This window comes from Eucyclogobius newberryi, unplaced genomic scaffold (genome assembly GCF_026437365.1).
Source record: "Eucyclogobius newberryi isolate DKJ021-1_F unplaced genomic scaffold, fEucNew1.0.hap1 SCAF_166, whole genome shotgun sequence".
In the NCBI taxonomy this organism is placed as follows: domain Eukaryota; kingdom Metazoa; phylum Chordata; class Actinopteri; order Gobiiformes; family Gobiidae; genus Eucyclogobius; species Eucyclogobius newberryi.
Window position 1 is genome coordinate 77,462 of NW_027315797.1, and position 17,937 is coordinate 95,398.

General features: G+C 45.3%; 2 protein-coding genes across 2 annotated transcripts in view; both read left to right on the forward strand.

Moving 5' to 3' along the window:
- Positions 1-2,802: 2,802 nt before the first annotated feature.
- LOC140362373 (glutaredoxin-like protein C5orf63 homolog) lies at positions 2,803-15,176 on the forward strand. The gene is made up of 4 exons (XM_072448470.1): positions 2,803-2,872; positions 12,867-12,942; positions 13,161-13,217; positions 14,921-15,176. Exons 2-4 carry the CDS (start codon positions 12,871-12,873, stop codon positions 15,086-15,088), a joined length of 297 nt encoding a protein of 98 aa, XP_072304571.1. The 5' UTR covers positions 2,803-2,872; positions 12,867-12,870; the 3' UTR covers positions 15,089-15,176.
- Positions 15,177-16,185: 1,009 nt separating this feature from the next.
- Positions 16,186-17,937, forward strand: part of LOC140362372 (mirror-image polydactyly gene 1 protein-like) — a 73,961-nt gene continuing 72,209 nt past the window's right edge. The window contains exon 1 of the mRNA XM_072448469.1: positions 16,186-16,448. Coding sequence (XP_072304570.1) covers positions 16,366-16,448 — 83 coding nt within the window. The 5' untranslated portion in view covers positions 16,186-16,365. The remainder of the gene's footprint in view (positions 16,449-17,937) is intronic.

The following is a 17,937-nucleotide window of genomic DNA, read 5'->3' on the forward strand; positions in this document are numbered from 1 at the left end:
TGTAGCAGAAGTGTGTAAAGGAGTGTGGACATGTAGCAGAAGTGTGTAAAGGAGTGTGGACATGTAGCAGAAGTGTGTAAAGGAGTGTGGACATGTAGCAGAAGTGTGTAAAGGAGTGTGGACATGTAGCAGAAGTGTGTAAAGGAGTGTGGACATGTAGCAGAAGTGTGTAAAGGAGTGTGGACATGTAGCAGAAGTGTGTAAAGGAGTGTGGACATGTAGCAGAAGTGTGTAAAGGAGTGTGGACATGTAGCAGAAGTGTGTAAAGGAGTGTGGACATGTAGCAGAAGTGTGTAAAGGAGTGCGTAAGTCTGGACGCTGTGGAGGATCTGAGTGTAAGAGTGGACAGTGTGTGAATGAGGACATGGAGACAGAAAAGGAAGAGGACGTGAAGCGAGTCAGGAAGAATCGTTTTCTTGTGCAGAAACTGTTAAAATTGTAAAGAAGCAAATGGAGACAAAACAAAAAGAGACAAAGTCACTGAAGTACAGCTGCAGACCCTACTGACCCTACTGACCCTACTGACCCTACTGACTCTACAGACCCTACTGACCCTACTGACCCTACTGACTACTGACTCTACTGACCCTACTGACCCTACTGACCCTACAGACCTTACAGACCCTACTGACCCTACAGACCTTACAGACCCTACTGACCCTACTGACCCTACTGACTTTACAGACCCTACTGACCCTACTGACCCTACTGACTCTACTGACTCTACTGACTCTACTGACCCTACTGACCCTACTGACTCTACTGACTCTACTGACTCTACTGACCCTACTGACCCTACAGACCTTACAGACCCTACTGACCCTACAGACCCTACTGACTCTACTGACCCTGCAGACCCTACTGACCCTACAGACCCTACTGACCCTACAGACCATACAGACCCTACTGACCCTACAGACCCTGCATACCCTACTGACCCTACAGACCCTTCTGACCCTACTGACCCTACAGACCCTACTGACCCTACAAACCCTACATACCCTACAGACCCTGCAGACCCTGCAGACCCTACTGACCCTACAGACCTTACAGACCCTACTGACCCTACAGACCCTACTGACTCTACTGACCCTGCTGACTCTACAGACCCTGCAGACCCTACTGACCCTACAGACCCTACTGACCCTACTGACCCTACAAACCCTACAGACCCTGCAGACCCTACAGACCCTACAGACCCTTCTGACCCTACAGACCCTGCAGACCCTACTGACCCTACAAACCCTACATACCCTGCAGACCCTACAGACCCTACTGACCCTACAGACCCTACAGACCCTGCAGACCCTACAGATTCTGCAGACCCTACTAACCCTACAGACCCTACAGACCCTACTGACCCTACAGACCCTGCAGACCCTACAGACCCTACAGACCCTACTGACCCTACAGACCCTACTGACCCTACAAACCCTACAGACCCTGCAGACCCTACAGACCCTACTGACCCTACAGACCCTACAGACCCTGCAGACCCTACAGATTCTGCAGACCCTACTAACCCTACAGACCCTACAGACCCTACTGACCCTACAGACCCTGCAGACCCTACAGACCCTACTGACCCTACAGACCCTACTGACACTACTGACCCTACAGACCCTGCAGACCCTACAGACCCTACTGACCCTACAGACCCTACTGACACTACTGACCCTACAGACCCAACTGACACTACTGACCCTACTAACCCTACAGACCCTACAGACCCTACTGACCCTACAGACCCTGCAGACCCTACAGACCCTACAGACCCTACTGACCCTACAGACCCTACTGACACTACTGACCCTACAGACCCAACTGACACTACTGACCCTACTAACCCTACAGACCCTACAGACCCTACTGACCCTACAGACCCTACAGACCCTGCAGACCCTACAGACCCTACTGACCCTACAGACCCTACTGACACTACTGACCCTACAGACCCAACTGACACTACTGACCCTACTAACCCTACAGACCCTACAGACCCTACTGACCCTACAGACCCTACAGACCCTGCAGACCCTACAGACCCTACTGACCCTACAGACCCTACTGACCCTACAGACCCTACAGACCCTGCAGACCCTACAGACCCTACTGACCCTACAGACCCTACTGACACTACTGACCCTACAGACCCTACTGACACTACTGAGTCCGTTACATTTTAAATCACTGTGAATACAAAGCACAAAACAGTAATACCAATATTACCAACGCAAGTTCCAGATGGTGGCGGTAATGCACCTTTTAGAAGAAGAAGAAGAAGAAGAAGGAATGGATAAAATAAACTAAGATAAGCCCGTATTTGTCCCACAATGGGGAAATTTTGGTGTTGCAACGCAAGTAGATACAGAAGTAACGAACAGATAACTTATAGGAAGCTTTAAAAAGCACTCTTAATAGAAAAACTCTTATAAACAAAACTCCTATGGACAGAACCTCTCATATTCTTAATAAGGAAAAGAGAGGAAAAAATATATATAATAAAAAGATAAAATAAGCCAACATAAGACAAAGTAATACTATTAATAGTGGTGAAGTAAACACTCTTATTTACAGCAGTTTTGTGCACATGAATATGACATGGCTCTATTATATTACCTTATTACCATGGAGACCAAACGTGAACCAGAAAAGAGCAGGCGAAGAAGAAAGGCGCATGCGCACTCACAGGGACCTGTAAAGCCGGAGGAACGAGCTGCAAGAAGAAGAAGAAGAAGAAGAAGAAGAAGAACGAGAACAAGAACGAGTAGAAGAAGAAGAAGAACGAGAAGAACAGAACTTCCGCGGAACCAGAGCCTCCAGACACCGTGGGCTCCAGCGCAGCTCTGCCCGGACACAGGAGCCTGACACCGGTGAGTTTTGAGCACAGTCTGCGGGACTTTCGAGCTAAAGGAGCTAGCAAGGCTAACGATGCTAAAAGGAATGTTGCGCATGCGCGGGGACAGTCTCCGATGACTCCTGACAAATTAAAACGTCTAAAGCTAAATATAATATTTACTGATGTCATAAATACTGCACCAGGAAACATATTCCTTCAGCATCAGTTAAGTAGTGTATGTAGTATTGTAGTAGTGTGAGAATACTTGTGTAGTATTGTGAGAATACTTGATGTAGTATTGTAGGAGTGTGAGAATACTTGATGTAGTATTGTAGTAGTGTGAGAATACTTGTGTAGTATTGTGAGAATACTTGATGTAGTATTGTAGGAGTGTGAGAATACTTGATGTAGTATTGTAGTAGTGTGAGAATACTTGTGTAGTATTGTGAGAATACTTGATGTAGTATTGTAGGAGTGTGAGAATACTTGATGTAGTATTGTAGTAGTGTGAGAATACTTGTGTAGTATTGTGAGAATACTTGATGTAGTATTGTAGGAGTGTGAGAATACTTGATGTAGTATTGTAGGAGTGTGAGAATACTTGTGTAGTATTGTAGGAGTGTGAGAATACTTGTGTAGTATTGTGAGAATACTTGATGTAGTATTGTAGTAGTGTATGTAGTATTGTAGTAGTGTGAGAATACTTGTGTAGTATTGTGAGAATACTTGATGTAGTATTGTAGGAGTGTGAGAATACTTGTGTAGTATTGTAGTAGTGTGAGAATACTTGATGTAGTATTGTAGGAGTGTGAGAATACTTGATGTAGTATTGTAGTAGTGTGAGAATACTTGTGTAGTATTGTGAGAATACTTGATGTAGTATTGTAGGAGTGTGAGAATACTTGTGTAGTATTGTGAGAATACTTGATGTAGTATTGTAGGAGTGTGAGAATACTTGTGTAGTATTGTAAGAGTGTGAGAATACTTGTTTAGTATTGTAGTAGTGTGAGAATACTTGTGTAGTATTGTAGTAGTGTGAGAATACTTGTGTAGTATTGTAGTAGTGTGAGAATACTTGATGTAGTATTGTAGGAGTGTGAGAATACTTGATGTAGTATTGTAGGAGTGTGAGAATACTTGTGTAGTATTGTAGGAGTGTGAGAATACTTGTGTAGTATTGTGAGAATACTTGATGTAGTATTGTAGTAGTGTATGTAGTATTGTAGTAGTGTGAGAATACTTGTGTAGTATTGTGAGAATACTTGATGTAGTATTGTAGGAGTGTGAGAATACTTGTGTAGTATTGTGAGAATACTTGATGTAGTATTGTAGGAGTGTGAGAATACTTGTGTAGTATTGTAAGAGTGTGAGAATACTTGATGTAGTATTGTAGGAGTGTGAGAATACTTGTGTAGTATTGTAGTAGTGTGAGAATACTTGTGTAGTATTGTAGTAGTGTGAGAATACTTGTGTAGTATTGTAGGAGTGTGAGAATACTTGGTGTAGTATTGTAGGAGTGTGAGAATACTTGGTGTAGTATTGTAGGAGTGTGAGAATACTTGATGTAGTATTGTAGTAGTGTGAGAATACTTGATGTAGTATTGTAGGAGTGTGAGAATACTTGTGTAGTATTGTAGTAGTGTGAGAATACTTGATGTAGTATTGTAGGAGTGTGAGAATACTTGATGTAGTATTGTAGGAGTGTGAGAATACTTGATGTAGTATTGTAGGAGTGTGAGAATACTTGATGTAGTATTGTAGGAGTGTGAGAATACTTGTGTAGTATTGTAGGAGTGTGAGAATACTTGTGTAGTATTGTGAGAATACTTGATGTAGTATTGTAGTAGTGTGAGAATACTTGTGTAGTATTGTAGTAGTGTGAGAATACTTGTGTAGTATTGTAGTAGTGTGAGAATACTTGATGTAGTATTGTAGGAGTGTGAGAATACTTGATGTAGTATTGTAGGAGTGTGAGAATACTTGATGTAGTATTGTAGGAGTGTGAGAATACTTGTGTAGTATTGTAGGAGTGTGAGAATACCTGATGTAGTATTGTAGGAGTGTGAGAATACTTGATGTAGTATTGTAGGAGTGTGAGAATACTTGATGTAGTATTGTAGGAGTGTGAGAATACTTGATGTAGTATTGTAGGAGTGTGAGAATACTTGTGTAGTATTGTAGTAGTGTGAGAATACTTGATGTAGTATTGTAGGAGTGTGAGAATACTTGATGTAGTATTGTAGTAGTGTGAGAATACTTGGTGTAGTATTGTAGGAGTGTGAGAATACTTGATGTAGTATTGTAGGAGTGTGAGAATACTTGATGTAGTATTGTAGGAGTGTGAGAATACTTCTGTAGTATTGTAGGAGTGTGAGAATACTTGTGTAGTATTGTAGTAGTGTGAGAATACTTGTGTAGTATTGTAGGAGTGTGAGAATACTTGATGTAGTATTGTAGGAGTGTGAAAATACTTGATGTAGTATTGTAGGAGTGTGAGAATACTTGATGTAGTATTGTAGGAGTGTGAGAATACTTGTGTAGTATTGTAGGAGTGTGAGAATACTTGGTGTAGTATTGTAGGAGTGTGAAAATACTTGATGTAGTATTGTAGGAGTGTGAGAATACTTGATGTAGTATTGTAGGAGTGTGAGAATACTTGATGTAGTATTGTAGGAGTGTGAGAATACTTGTGTAGTATTGTAGGAGTGTGAGAATACTTGATGTAGTATTGTAGGAGTGTGAGAATACTTGATGTAGTATTGTAGGAGTGTGAGAATACTTGATGTAGTATTGTAGGAGTGTGAGAATACTTGATGTAGTATTGTAGTAGTGTGAGAATACTTGTGTAGTATTGTAGGAGTGTGAGAATACTTGATGTAGTATTGTAGGAGTGTGAGAATTATTGTAGGAGTGTGAGAATACTTGATGTAGTATTGTAGGAGTGTGAGAATACTTGTGTAGTATTGTAGGAGTGTGAGAATACTTGTGTAGTATTGTAGGAGTGTGAGAATACTTGTGTAGTATTGTAGGAGTGTGAGAATACTTGTGTAGTATTGTAGGAGTGTGAGAATACTTGATGTAGTATTGTAGGAGTGTGAAAATACTTGATGTAGTATTGTAGGAGTGTGAGAATACTTGATGTAGTATTGTAGGAGTGTGAGAATACTTGTGTAGTATTGTAGGAGTGTGAGAATACTTGATGTAGTATTGTAGGAGTGTGAGAATACTTGTGTAGTATTGTAGGAGTGTGAGAATACCTGATGTAGTATTGTAGGAGTGTGAGAATACTTGATGTAGTATTGTAGGAGTGTGAGAATACTTGATGTAGTATTGTAGGAGTGTGAGAATACTTGTGTAGTATTGTAGGAGTGTGAGAATACTTGTGTAGTATTGTAGGAGTGTGAGAATACCTGATGTAGTATTGTAGGAGTGTGAGAATACTTGATGTAGTATTGTAGGAGTGTGAGAATACTTGATGTAGTATTGTAGGAGTGTGAGAATACTTGTGTAGTATTGTAGGAGTGTGAGAATACTTGTGTAGTATTGTATGAGTGTGAGAATACTTGTGTAGTATTGTAGGAGTGTGAGAAGTATTTTAGTATTGTGGGAATCCTGTCTGATCTTTGTGGATTCAGTTTGTTCTGTTCTTTTGGACATAATTGCATAAACGATAGTCCACATTCAGAATAGAAATAGTCTCTATGAGGCACAGTCGCTCCTTCAGGGATGTGATGGCCTCTTTCACACTATAATCATGTGAGAGTCCGCTCGAGGCGCACTGCCACTCCCGTCCTGCAGGAGTGCTGTTCCGCCTGTGTCCGTCTTCTGCTGGACTGCGTTTGTTACTTTTACAGAAATTGCTCCTCTCGCGACACAAACAATTCCATCAATCCAAATTGTGCTACAACTGTCAATCACCCCCTAAGTCACGCCCACGTGACCTTCCCGTGATGATTCGCGGTATAAAGTGGAGAACTTTTTGAAAATTCTAGTACTTCACGGATATGCTGAAAATAACGGATAAGATCATTTGATAACCTATTTTTAATGAATTATAAACTACAGAAGATTTGTGATGTAATAAACCTCATGAAAATGGATGAAGGTGAAGTATGTTTTTGTCCAGTCGAGGCGTTTGCTCCGGGACGTTTGCTCCGGGAGGTCCTCGTCCTCGTCCTCCGGGAGGTCCTCGTCCTCCGGGAGGTCCTCGTCCTCCGGGAGGTCCACGTCCTCCGGGAGGTCCACGTCCTCCGGGAGGTCCACGTCCTCCGGGAGGCATGTCCTTATTCAAAATACTTGTTGTTGCCCTAAACTTATGTAAATGTATGTAAATATATGTAAATGTATGTAACGATACAGGTGGTGAAAGTTCAGATATATTCATTCATACATTTATAACTTAACATTTAATGAACCCCCTTCAATCACTTTTTGACATATCGGAAAATAATATGATGTGGTCAGATACATGAATCCAGTGACACTGACTGGACACGTGGTGGTCAGACACACAGGTGACCGCTGCATAGCAGGAGGCTCCGGAGCAGCGGCTCTACTCCGAGCTCCTCCCGTGTGACTGAGCTCCTCACCACCCGGTGGATGAAACTCTTTTCAACCGCTTGTATCCGGGATCTTGTCCTTTGGGTCATTAAAGCTCATGACCATAGGTGAGGGCAGAACGTAGAGTGACCGGTAAATCCAGAGCTTTATCTTTCGGCTCCTTCTTCTTGAATGACTTTTTGTCTCAAACCTTTTTTTTTAGATCTTTTAAGAGTCTGTAACTGTCATAACCTAAGGTCAGGGTTACAGACCACAAGGAGTCCTCTTTGGAACCCGTTCTACTCTCTTTGGAACCCGTTCTACTCTCTTTGGAATCCGTTCTACTCTCTTTGGAATCCGTTCTACTCTCTTTGGAATCCGTTCTACTCTCTTTGGAATCCGTTCTACTCTCTTTGGAATCCGTTCTACTCTCTTTGGAACGCGTTCTACTCTCTTTGGAACGCGTTCTACTCTCTTTGGAACGCGTTCTACTCTCTTTGGAACCCGTTCTACTCTCTTTGGAATCCGTTCTACTCTCTTTGGAATCCGTTCTACTCTCTTTGGAATCCGTTCTACTCTCTTTGGAATCCGTTCTACTCTCTTTGGAATCCGTTCTACTCTCTTTGGAACGCGTTCTACTCTCTTTGGAACGCGTTCTACTCTCTTTGGAAACCGTTCTACTCTCTTTGGAACCCGTTCTACTCTCTTTGGAATCCGTTCTACTCTCTTTGGAATCCGTTCTACTCTCTTTGGAATCCGTTCTACTCTCTTTGGAATCCGTTCTACTCTCTTTGGAACGCGTTCTACTCTCTTTGGAATCCGTTCTACTCTCTTTGGAACGCGTTCTACTCTCTTTGGAACTCGTTCTACTCTCTTTGGAATCCGTTCTACTCTCTTTGGAACGCGTTCTACTCTCTTTGGAATCCGTTCTACTCTCTTTGGAATCCGTTCTACTCTCTTTGGAATCCGTTCTACTCTCTTTGGAATCCGTTCTACTCTCTTTGGAATCCGTTCTACTCTCTTTGGAATCCGTTCTACTCTCTTTGGAACGCGTTCTACTCTCTTTGGAACGCGTTCTACTCTCTTTGGAACCCGTTCTACTCTCTTTGGAACGCGTTCTACTCTCTTTGGAATCCGTTCTACTCTCTTTGGAATCCGTTCTACTCTCTTTGGAATCCGTTCTACTCTCTTTGGAACGCGTTCTACTCTCTTTGGAATCCGTTCTACTCTCTTTGGAACGCGTTCTACTCTCTTTGGAATCCGTTCTACTCTCTTTGGAACGCGTTCTACTCTCTTTGGAATCCGTTCTACTCTCTTTGGAACGCGTTCTACTCTCTTTGGAATCCGTTCTACTCTCTTTGGAATCCGTTCTACTCTCTTTGGAATCCGTTCTACTCTCTTTGGAATCCGTTCTACTCTCTTTGGAACCCGTTCTACTCTCTTTGGAACCCGTTCTACTCTCTTTGGAACGCGTTCTACTCTCTTTGGAATCCGTTCTACTCTCTTTGGAATCCGTTCTACTCTCTTTGGAATCCGTTCTACTCTCTTTGGAACGCGTTCTACTCTCTTTGGAATCCGTTCTACTCTCTTTGGAACGCGTTCTACTCTCTTTGGAACCCGTTCTACTCTCTTTGGAATCCGTTCTACTCTCTTTGGAATCCGTTCTACTCTCTTTGGAACGCGTTCTACTCTCTTTGGAATCCGTTCTACTCTCTTTGGAACGCGTTCTACTCTCTTTGGAATCCGTTCTACTCTCTTTGGAACGCGTTCTACTCTCTTTGGAACTCGTTCTACTCTCTTTGGAATCCGTTCTACTCTCTTTGGAACGCGTTCTACTCTCTTTGGAACCCGTTCTACTCTCTTTGGAATCCGTTCTACTCTCTTTGGAATCCGTTCTACTCTCTTTGGAATCCGTTCTACTCTCTTTGGAATCCGTTCTACTCTCTTTGGAATCCGTTCTACTCTCTTTGGAATCCGTTCTACTCTCTTTGGAACCCGTTCTACTCTCTTTGGAACCCGTTCTACTCTCTTTGGAACCCGTTCTACTCTCTTTGGAACGCGTTCTACTCTCTTTGGAATCCGTTCTACTCTCTTTGGAATCCGTTCTACTCTCTTTGGAATCCGTTCTACTCTCTTTGGAACGCGTTCTACTCTCTTTGGAATCCGTTCTACTCTCTTTGGAACGCGTTCTACTCTCTTTGGAATCCGTTCTACTCTCTTTGGAATCCGTTCTACTCTCTTTGGAATCCGTTCTACTCTCTTTGGAACGCGTTCTACTCTCTTTGGAATCCGTTCTACTCTCTTTGGAACCCGTTCTACTCTCTTTGGAAACCGTTCTACTCTCTTTGGAACGCGAAACACGAAAGAGACTAACAATCAATATTTTCCATTGATATAACACGATTATTTATTTAAAATGTATTTGTAAACATTCTATTTAAAAAAAAAACTCTTAACAAATTAACTTTTAAACACTTTTTAAACATTTTTTCTTTGAATAAAACAGAAAACTTGCAAATAAAATTAGTTGTTGAACAAATTAATCAACACAAAGTCATATGGCCTCATTTACAACTTTCTTCCACATCATCATCAATCAGATGACTATTTGCATGAGTCTCATTTACATATTAATTGTCTTTACACTCACAAAAAATATGTGTTAAGCTTCTGATGGAAAAATAAAGGTTGCTGTGGCGACCATCATGGTGTATTTTATGTGTTATTCAAATTGTACTGCTCTATTTGACATTCCATTCCATTTTTCGTTTTGCTATTTGATGACGGTCCCTAAGCACTCGTCTCAGCTCCAGCTGCACATTCGGAGCCGGGTAATTTGCTGCGCCCAAAATACGCATCTGATTGTTAAAAACGAGGTTGTGTCACTTGCAGTGTAAATATGAATATTTTGGCAGTGTATGATCTGCAAAGACTTTTGTGTTTAGGAGCTTTTGACCTCGGAAGTCTGAATCTGACGCAAACATTAGCGTACGTGGCTCCTCCCACTTTCAGACTCGCGATCTGAGACAGCAGCGGGACTCGTCATGACAACACAGCGTCCTACATGTGTCATGTCCACACAGTGTCCTACATGTGTCATGTCCACACAGTGTCCTACATGTGTCATGACAACACAGCGTCCTACATGTGTCATGACAACACAGTGTCCTACATGTGTCATGTCCACACAGCGTCCTACATGTGTCATGACAACACAGCGTCCTACATGTGTCATGACAACACAGCGTCCTACATGTGTCATGACAACACAGCGTCCTACATGTGTCATGACAACACAGCGTCCTACATGCGTCCTACATGTGTCATGACAACACAGCGTCCTACATGTGTCATGGCAACACAGCGTCCTACATGTGTCATGACAACACAGCGTCCTACATGTGTCATGACAACACAGCGTCCTACATGCGTCCTACATGTGTCATGACAACACAGCGTCCTACATGTGTCATGACAACACAGCGTCCTACATGTGTCATGACAACACAGCGTCCTACATGCGTCCTACATGTGTCATGACAACACAGCGTCCTACATGTGTCATGACAACACAGCGTCCTACATGTGTCATGACAACACAGCGTCCTACATGCGTCCTACATGTGTCATGACAACACAGCGTCCTACATGTGTCATGACAACACAGCGTCCTACATGTGTCATGACAACACAGCGTCCTACATGCGTCCTACATGTGTCATGACAACACAGCGTCCTACATGCGTCCTACATGTGTCATGACAACACAGCGTCCTACATGTGTCATGACAACACAGCGTCCTACATGCGTCCTACATGTGTCATGACAACACAGCGTCCTACATGTGTCATGACAACACAGCGTCCTACATGCGTCCTACATGTGTCATGACAACACAGCGTCCTACATGTGTCATGACAACACAGCGTCCTACATGCGTCCTACATGTGTCATGACAACACAGCGTCCTACATGTGTCATGACAACACAGCGTCCTACATGTGTCATGACAACACAGCGTCCTACATGCGTCCTACATGTGTCATGACAACACAGCGTCCTACATGTGTCATGACAACACAGCGTCCTACATGTGTCATGACAACACAGCGTCCTACATGTGTCATGACAACACAGCGTCCTACATGTGTCATGACAACACAGCGTCCTACATGTGTCATGACAACACAGCGTCCTACATGTGTCATGACAACACAGCGTCCTACATGCGTCCTACATGTGTCATGACAACACAGCGTCCTACATGCGTCCTACATGTGTCATGACAACACAGCGTCCTACATGCGTCCTACATGTGTCATGACAACACAGCGTCCTACATGTGTCATGGCAACACAGCGTCCTACATGTGTCATGACAACACAGCGTCCTACATGTGTCATGACAACACAGCGTCCTACATGCGTCCTACATGTGTCATGACAACACAGCGTCCTACATGTGTCATGACAACACAGCGTCCTACATGTGTCATGACAACACAGCGTCCTACATGCGTCCTACATGTGTCATGACAACACAGCGTCCTACATGTGTCATGACAACACAGCGTCCTACATGCGTCCTACATGTGTCATGACAACACAGCGTCCTACATGTGTCATGACAACACAGCGTCCTACATGTGTCATGACAACACAGCGTCCTACATGCGTCCTACATGTGTCATGACAACACAGCGTCCTACATGCGTCCTACATGTGTCATGACAACACAGCGTCCTACATGTGTCATGACAACACAGCGTCCTACATGCGTCCTACATGTGTCATGACAACACAGCGTCCTACATGTGTCATGACAACACAGCGTCCTACATGCGTCCTACATGTGTCATGACAACACAGCGTCCTACATGTGTCATGACAACACAGCGTCCTACATGTGTCATGACAACACAGCGTCCTACATGTGTCATGACAACACAGCGTCCTACATGTGTCATGACAACACAGCGTCCTACATGCGTCCTACATGTGTCATGACAACACAGCGTCCTACATGTGTCATGACAACACAGCGTCCTACATGTGTCATGACAACACAGCGTCCTACATGCGTCCTACATGTGTCATGACAACACAGCGTCCTACATGTGTCATGACAACACAGCGTCCTACATGTGTCATGACAACACAGCGTCCTACATGCGTCCTACATGTGTCATGACAACACAGCGTCCTACATGTGTCATGACAACACAGCGTCCTACATGTGTCATGACAACACAGCGTCCTACATGCGTCCTACATGTGTCATGACAACACAGCGTCCTACATGTGTCATGCCGTTGTTGACGATTGATTGACGAGTGATCAGTACTTTTAGGCGCTTTGTTTATACAATTGAACACATTTTTGTATCGCAAAAGCTGCGATACAAACACACTTTTTTCTGAACCCTGAACAGTGTTTGAATGTGGAGGGAGGGCATCTGACACAGTTTGTCTCTTCTTTAGATCAGACTGAACATGTTTCTGATCCGGATCAGGACTTTCTGCTCCAGCGTCAAACGTCTGCCAGTTATTACTCTGTTCACCAAGGTCTGAACCAGGTCTAAACTGGGTCTAAACCAGGACTAAACCAGGACTAAACCGGGACTAAACCGGGACCAAACCGGGACTAAACCGGGACTAAACCGGGACCAAACCGGGACTAAACCGGGTCTAAACCGGGACCAAACCGGGACCAAACCGGGTCTAAACCAGGACCAAACCAGGACCAAACCAGGACCAAACTAAACCAGGTCCTTTCTCTGTAGGATCCGTGTCCTCTGTGTGACGAAGCCAAACAGCTGCTGCAGCCGTTCAGACACAGAGTGAGAACCTTCAAACTTATTTTCTCCAAAACTCTGCCAGGTCGTGATGCGCAGGTCGAGCTGTGGGTTTGCCAGGTCGTGATGCGCAGGTCGAGCTGTGGGTTTGGCAGGTCGTGATGCGCAGGTCGAGCTGTGGGTTTGCCAGGTCGTGATGCGCAGGTCGAGCTGTGGGTTTGCCAGGTCGTGATGCGCAGGTCGAGCTGTGTGTTTGCCAGGTCGTGATGCGCAGGTCGAGCTGTGGGTTTGCCAGGTCGTGATGCGCAGGTCGAGCTGTGGGTTTGCCAGGTCGTGATGCGCAGGTCGAGCTGTGGGTTTGGCAGGTCGTGATGCGCAGGTCGAGCTGTGGGTTTGCCAGGTCGTGATGCGCAGGTCGAGCTGTGTGTTTGCCAGGTCGTGATGCGCAGGTCGAGCTGTGGGTTTGCCAGGTCGTGATGCGCAGGTCGAGCTGTGGGTTTGGCAGGTCGTGATGCGCAGGTCGAGCTGTGGGTTTGCCAGGTCGTGATGCGCAGGTCGAGCTGTGGGTTTGCCAGGTCGTGATGCGCAGGTCGAGCTGTGTGTTTGCCAGGTCGTGATGCGCAGGTCGAGCTGTGGGTTTGCCAGGTCGTGATGCGCAGGTCGAGCTGTGGGTTTGGCAGGTCGTGATGCGCAGGTCGAGCTGTGGGTTTGCCAGGTCGTGATGCGCAGGTCGAGCTGTGGGTTTGCCAGGTCGTGATGCGCAGGTCGAGCTGTGTGTTTGCCAGGTCGTGATGCGCAGGTCGAGCTGTGGGTTTGCCAGGTCGTGATGCGCAGGTCGAGCTGTGGGTTTGGCAGGTCGTGATGCGCAGGTCGAGCTGTGGGTTTGCCAGGTCGTGATGCGCAGGTCGAGCTGTGGGTTTGCCAGGTCGTGATGCGCAGGTCGAGCTGTGGGTTTGCCAGGTCGTGATGCGCAGGTCGAGCTGTGGGTTTGGCAGGTCGTGATGCGCAGGTCGAGCTGTGGGTTTGCCAGGTCGTGATGCGCAGGTCGAGCTGCTAAAGTACACTTCTAAAGTACGCTCCAAAAGTTAGGGTTCGGAGGTTGGGTTAGGGTTCGGAGGTTGGGTTAGGGTTCGGAGGTTGGGTTAGGGTTCGGGGGTTGGGTTAGGGTTCGGGGGTTGGTTTAGGGTTCGGGTCAGGACACACTTTTTGGTTATATTAAAAGGCAGAAAGTGAATCAGATTTAGGCTCATTCTACTCTATTTGAGCTCTTTAAAGCCTCTGGGACCAGCTCAGGAATGTTACGTTCTGAATGTTTGTCATTTAGGGTTCTTTTAATGACCCAGAGGAAGTCAAAGCTCAACTTCAGCTTGTCTCTTTGCTCATTACCAGTTTCTTCCCCGTCGTCATGGCGCTCTCCATTTCATTACTGCCCTTTAAAGACCACAACACAAGACCTGCGCATTTACTGTCCTGTGTCTCCTGCCCTCTGATTGGCCCTCTCTGTGTCTCCTGCCCTCTGATTGGCCCTCTCTGTGTCTCCTGCCCTCTGATTGGCCCTCTCTGTGTCTCCTGCCCTCTGATTGGCCCTCTCTGTGTCTCCTGCCCTCTGATTGGCCCTCTCTGTGTCTCCTGCCCTCTGATTGGCCCTCTCTGTGTCTCCTGCCCTCTGATTGGCCCTCTCTGTGTCTCCTGCCCTCTGATTGGCCCTCTCTGTGTTTCCTGCCCTCTGATGGCTTTCTTGTCTACAGTTTGACCTTCAGATGGTGGACATTTCTAAACCAGAGCACAAACAGTTCTGGGATCTGTACCGGTTCCACATCCCAGTGTTCCACTTCAACGGAACCGAGATCATGAGACATCGACTGGACCCGGAGAAACTGGAGCAGATCCTGGACCGTGCCGAGACCCAGGACTAAACCAGGACTAAACCAGGACTAAACCAGGTCTAAACCAGGTCTAAACCAGGTCTAAACCAGGTCTAAACCAGGACTAAACCAGGACTAAACCAGGTCTAAACCAGGACTAAACCAGGACTAAACCAGGTCTAAACCAGGTCTAAACCAGGTCTAAACCAGGTCTAAACCAGGACTAAACCAGGACTAAACCAGGACTAAACCAGGACTAAACCAGGACTAAACCAGGACTAAACCAGGACACTGACTTCCATTTGCCGCACTCATGTCGCACTCATGCCCAGTCTTTAGACTTCTGTGTCTTTTTGTGAATAAACTTAATTTGAGGAACTTTCTCTGACTCTTCATTGAACCTTAGCGTTACCTCAGATGCCCTCCCACAGTTCAGACCCGGTTCAGAACTGGCTAAATCCTGATTTAGTCCTGGTTCAAACATGGTTCAAACATGGTTCAAACATGGTTCACTCCTGGTTCTGTCCTGGTTCAGTCCTGGTTTAGTCCTGGTTTAGTCCTGGTTTAGTCCTGGTTTAGTCCTGGTTTAGTCCTGGTTTAGACCTGGTTTAGACCTTGTTTAGTCCTGGTTTAGACCTGGTTTAGACCTGGTTCAGACCTGGTTTAGTCCTGGTTTAGACCTTGGTTTAGACCTTAGTTTAGACCTGGTTTGGACATGGTTTAGACCTGGTTTAGACCTGGTCTAGTCCTGGTTTAGTCCTGGTTCAAACATGGTTCACTTCTGGTTTAGACCAGGTTTAGTCCTGGTTTAGAACTGGTTTAGTCCTGGTTTAGACCTGGTTTAGTCCTGGTTTAGTCCTGGTTTAGTCCTGGTTTAGTCCTGGTTTAGTCCTGGTTCAGTCCTGGTTTAGACATGATTCAGACCTGGTTCAGACCTGGTTCAGACCTGGTTTAGTCCTGGTTTAGTCCTGGTTTAGTCCTGGTTTAGTCCTGGTTTAGTCCTGGTTTAGACATTGTATGGACCTGGGTTAGACCTGGGTTAGACCTGGTTTAGACTTGGTTTGGTTCTGGTTTAGACCTGGTTTAGTCCTGGTTTAGACCTGGTTTAGTCCTGGTTTAGAACTGGTTTAGTCCTGGTTTAGTCCTGGTTTAGACCTGGTATAGTCCTGGTTTAGACCTGGTTTAGTCCTGGTTTAGTCCTGGTTTAGTCCTGGTGAAATTTGAGCCTCATCTTCATTAAAGTGAATGGACGTGTCTTGGGCCAATCAGAGCGCTGTGTGGGGTCATGTGACTCAGGTGCTGTTGTTGCCACGGGGACCGAGGGTTTGATGGCGTCCAGAGCCCAGGACCTGAAACTGGCTCTGACCCGGACTAAAGTCAGAATCCGGGGTCTGGAGCTGCAGGTGCACAGGTAAAACCGGGTCAGAACCTGGACTAAACTGGGTCTGAACAGGACTAAACCGGGTCTAAAACAGGTCTTAATAGATCTAAACCCGGTCTAAAACAGGTCTGTACAGGACTAAACCGGGTCTAAAACAGGTCTGTACAGGACTAAACCGGGTCTAAAACAGGTCTGAACAGGACTAAACTGGGTCTGAACAGGACTAAACTGGGTCTGAACAGGACTAAACCGGGTCTAAAACAGGTCTTAATAGATCTAAACCCGGTCTAAAACAGGACTAAACCGGGTCTAAAACAGGTCTGTACAGGACTAAACCGGGTCTAAAACAGGTCTGAACAGGACTAAACTGGGTCTGAACAGGACTAAACTGGGTCTGAACAGGACTAAACCGGGTCTAAAACAGGTCTTAATAGATCTAAACCCGGTCTAAAACAGGTCTGTACAGGACTAAACCGGGTCTAAAACAGGTCTGTACAGGACTAAACCGGGTCTAAAACAGGTCTGAACAGGACTAAACTGGGTCTGAACAGGACTAAACTGGGTCTGAACAGGACTAAACCGGGTCTAAAACAGGTCTTAATAGATCTAAACCCGGTCTAAAACAGGTCTGTACAGGACTAAACCGGGTCTAAAACAGGTCTGTACAGGACTAAACCGGGTCTAAAACAGGTCTGAACAGGACTAAACTGGGTCTGAACAGGACTAAACTGGGTCTGAACAGGACTAAACCGGGTCTAAAACAGGTCTTAATAGATCTAAAACAGGTCTGTACAGGACTAAACCGGGTCTAAAACAGGTCTGTACAGGACTAAACCGGGTCTAAAACAGGTCTGAACAGGACTAAACTGGGTCTGAACAGGACTAAACTGGGTCTGAACAGGACTAAACCGGGTCTAAAACAGGTCTTAATAGATCTAAACCCGGTCTAAAACAGGTCTGTACAGGACTAAACCGGGTCTAAAACAGGTCTGTACAGGACTAAACCGGGTCTAAAACAGGTCTGAACAGGACTAAACTGGGTCTGAACAGGACTAAACTGGGTCTGAACAGGACTAAACCGGGTCTAAAACAGGTCTTAATAGATCTAAACCCGGTCTAAAACAGGTCTGTACAGGACTAAACCGGGTCTAAAACAGGTCTGTACAGGACTAAACCGGGTCTAAAACAGGTCTGAACAGGACTAAACTGGGTCTGAACAGGACTAAACTGGGTCTGAACAGGACTAAACCGGGTCTAAAACAGGTCTTAATAGATCTAAACCCGGTCTAAAACAGGTCTGTACAGGACTAAACCGGGTCTAAAACAGGTCTGTACAGGACTAAACCGGGTCTAAAACAGGTCTGAACAGGACTAAACTGGGTCTGAACAGGACTAAACTGGGTCTGAACAGGACTAAACCGGGTCTAAAACAGGTCTTAATAGATCTAAACCCGGTCTAAAACAGGTCTGTACAGGACTAAACCGGGTCTAAAACAGGTCTGTACAGGACTAAACCGGG

Excerpts from the sequence above, each read along its gene's own strand:
- LOC140362373 (XM_072448470.1), top strand. The coding sequence starts at position 12,871 with ATGTTTCTGATCCGGATCAGGACTTTCTGCTCCAGCGTCAAACGTCTG. Across the intron at positions 12,943-13,160 it reads TTATTACTCTGTTCACCAAG|GATCCGTGTCCTCTGTGTGA; the intron begins GTCTGAACCAGG and ends CTTTCTCTGTAG. Across the intron at positions 13,218-14,920 it reads TGCAGCCGTTCAGACACAGA|TTTGACCTTCAGATGGTGGA; the intron begins GTGAGAACCTTC and ends TCTTGTCTACAG.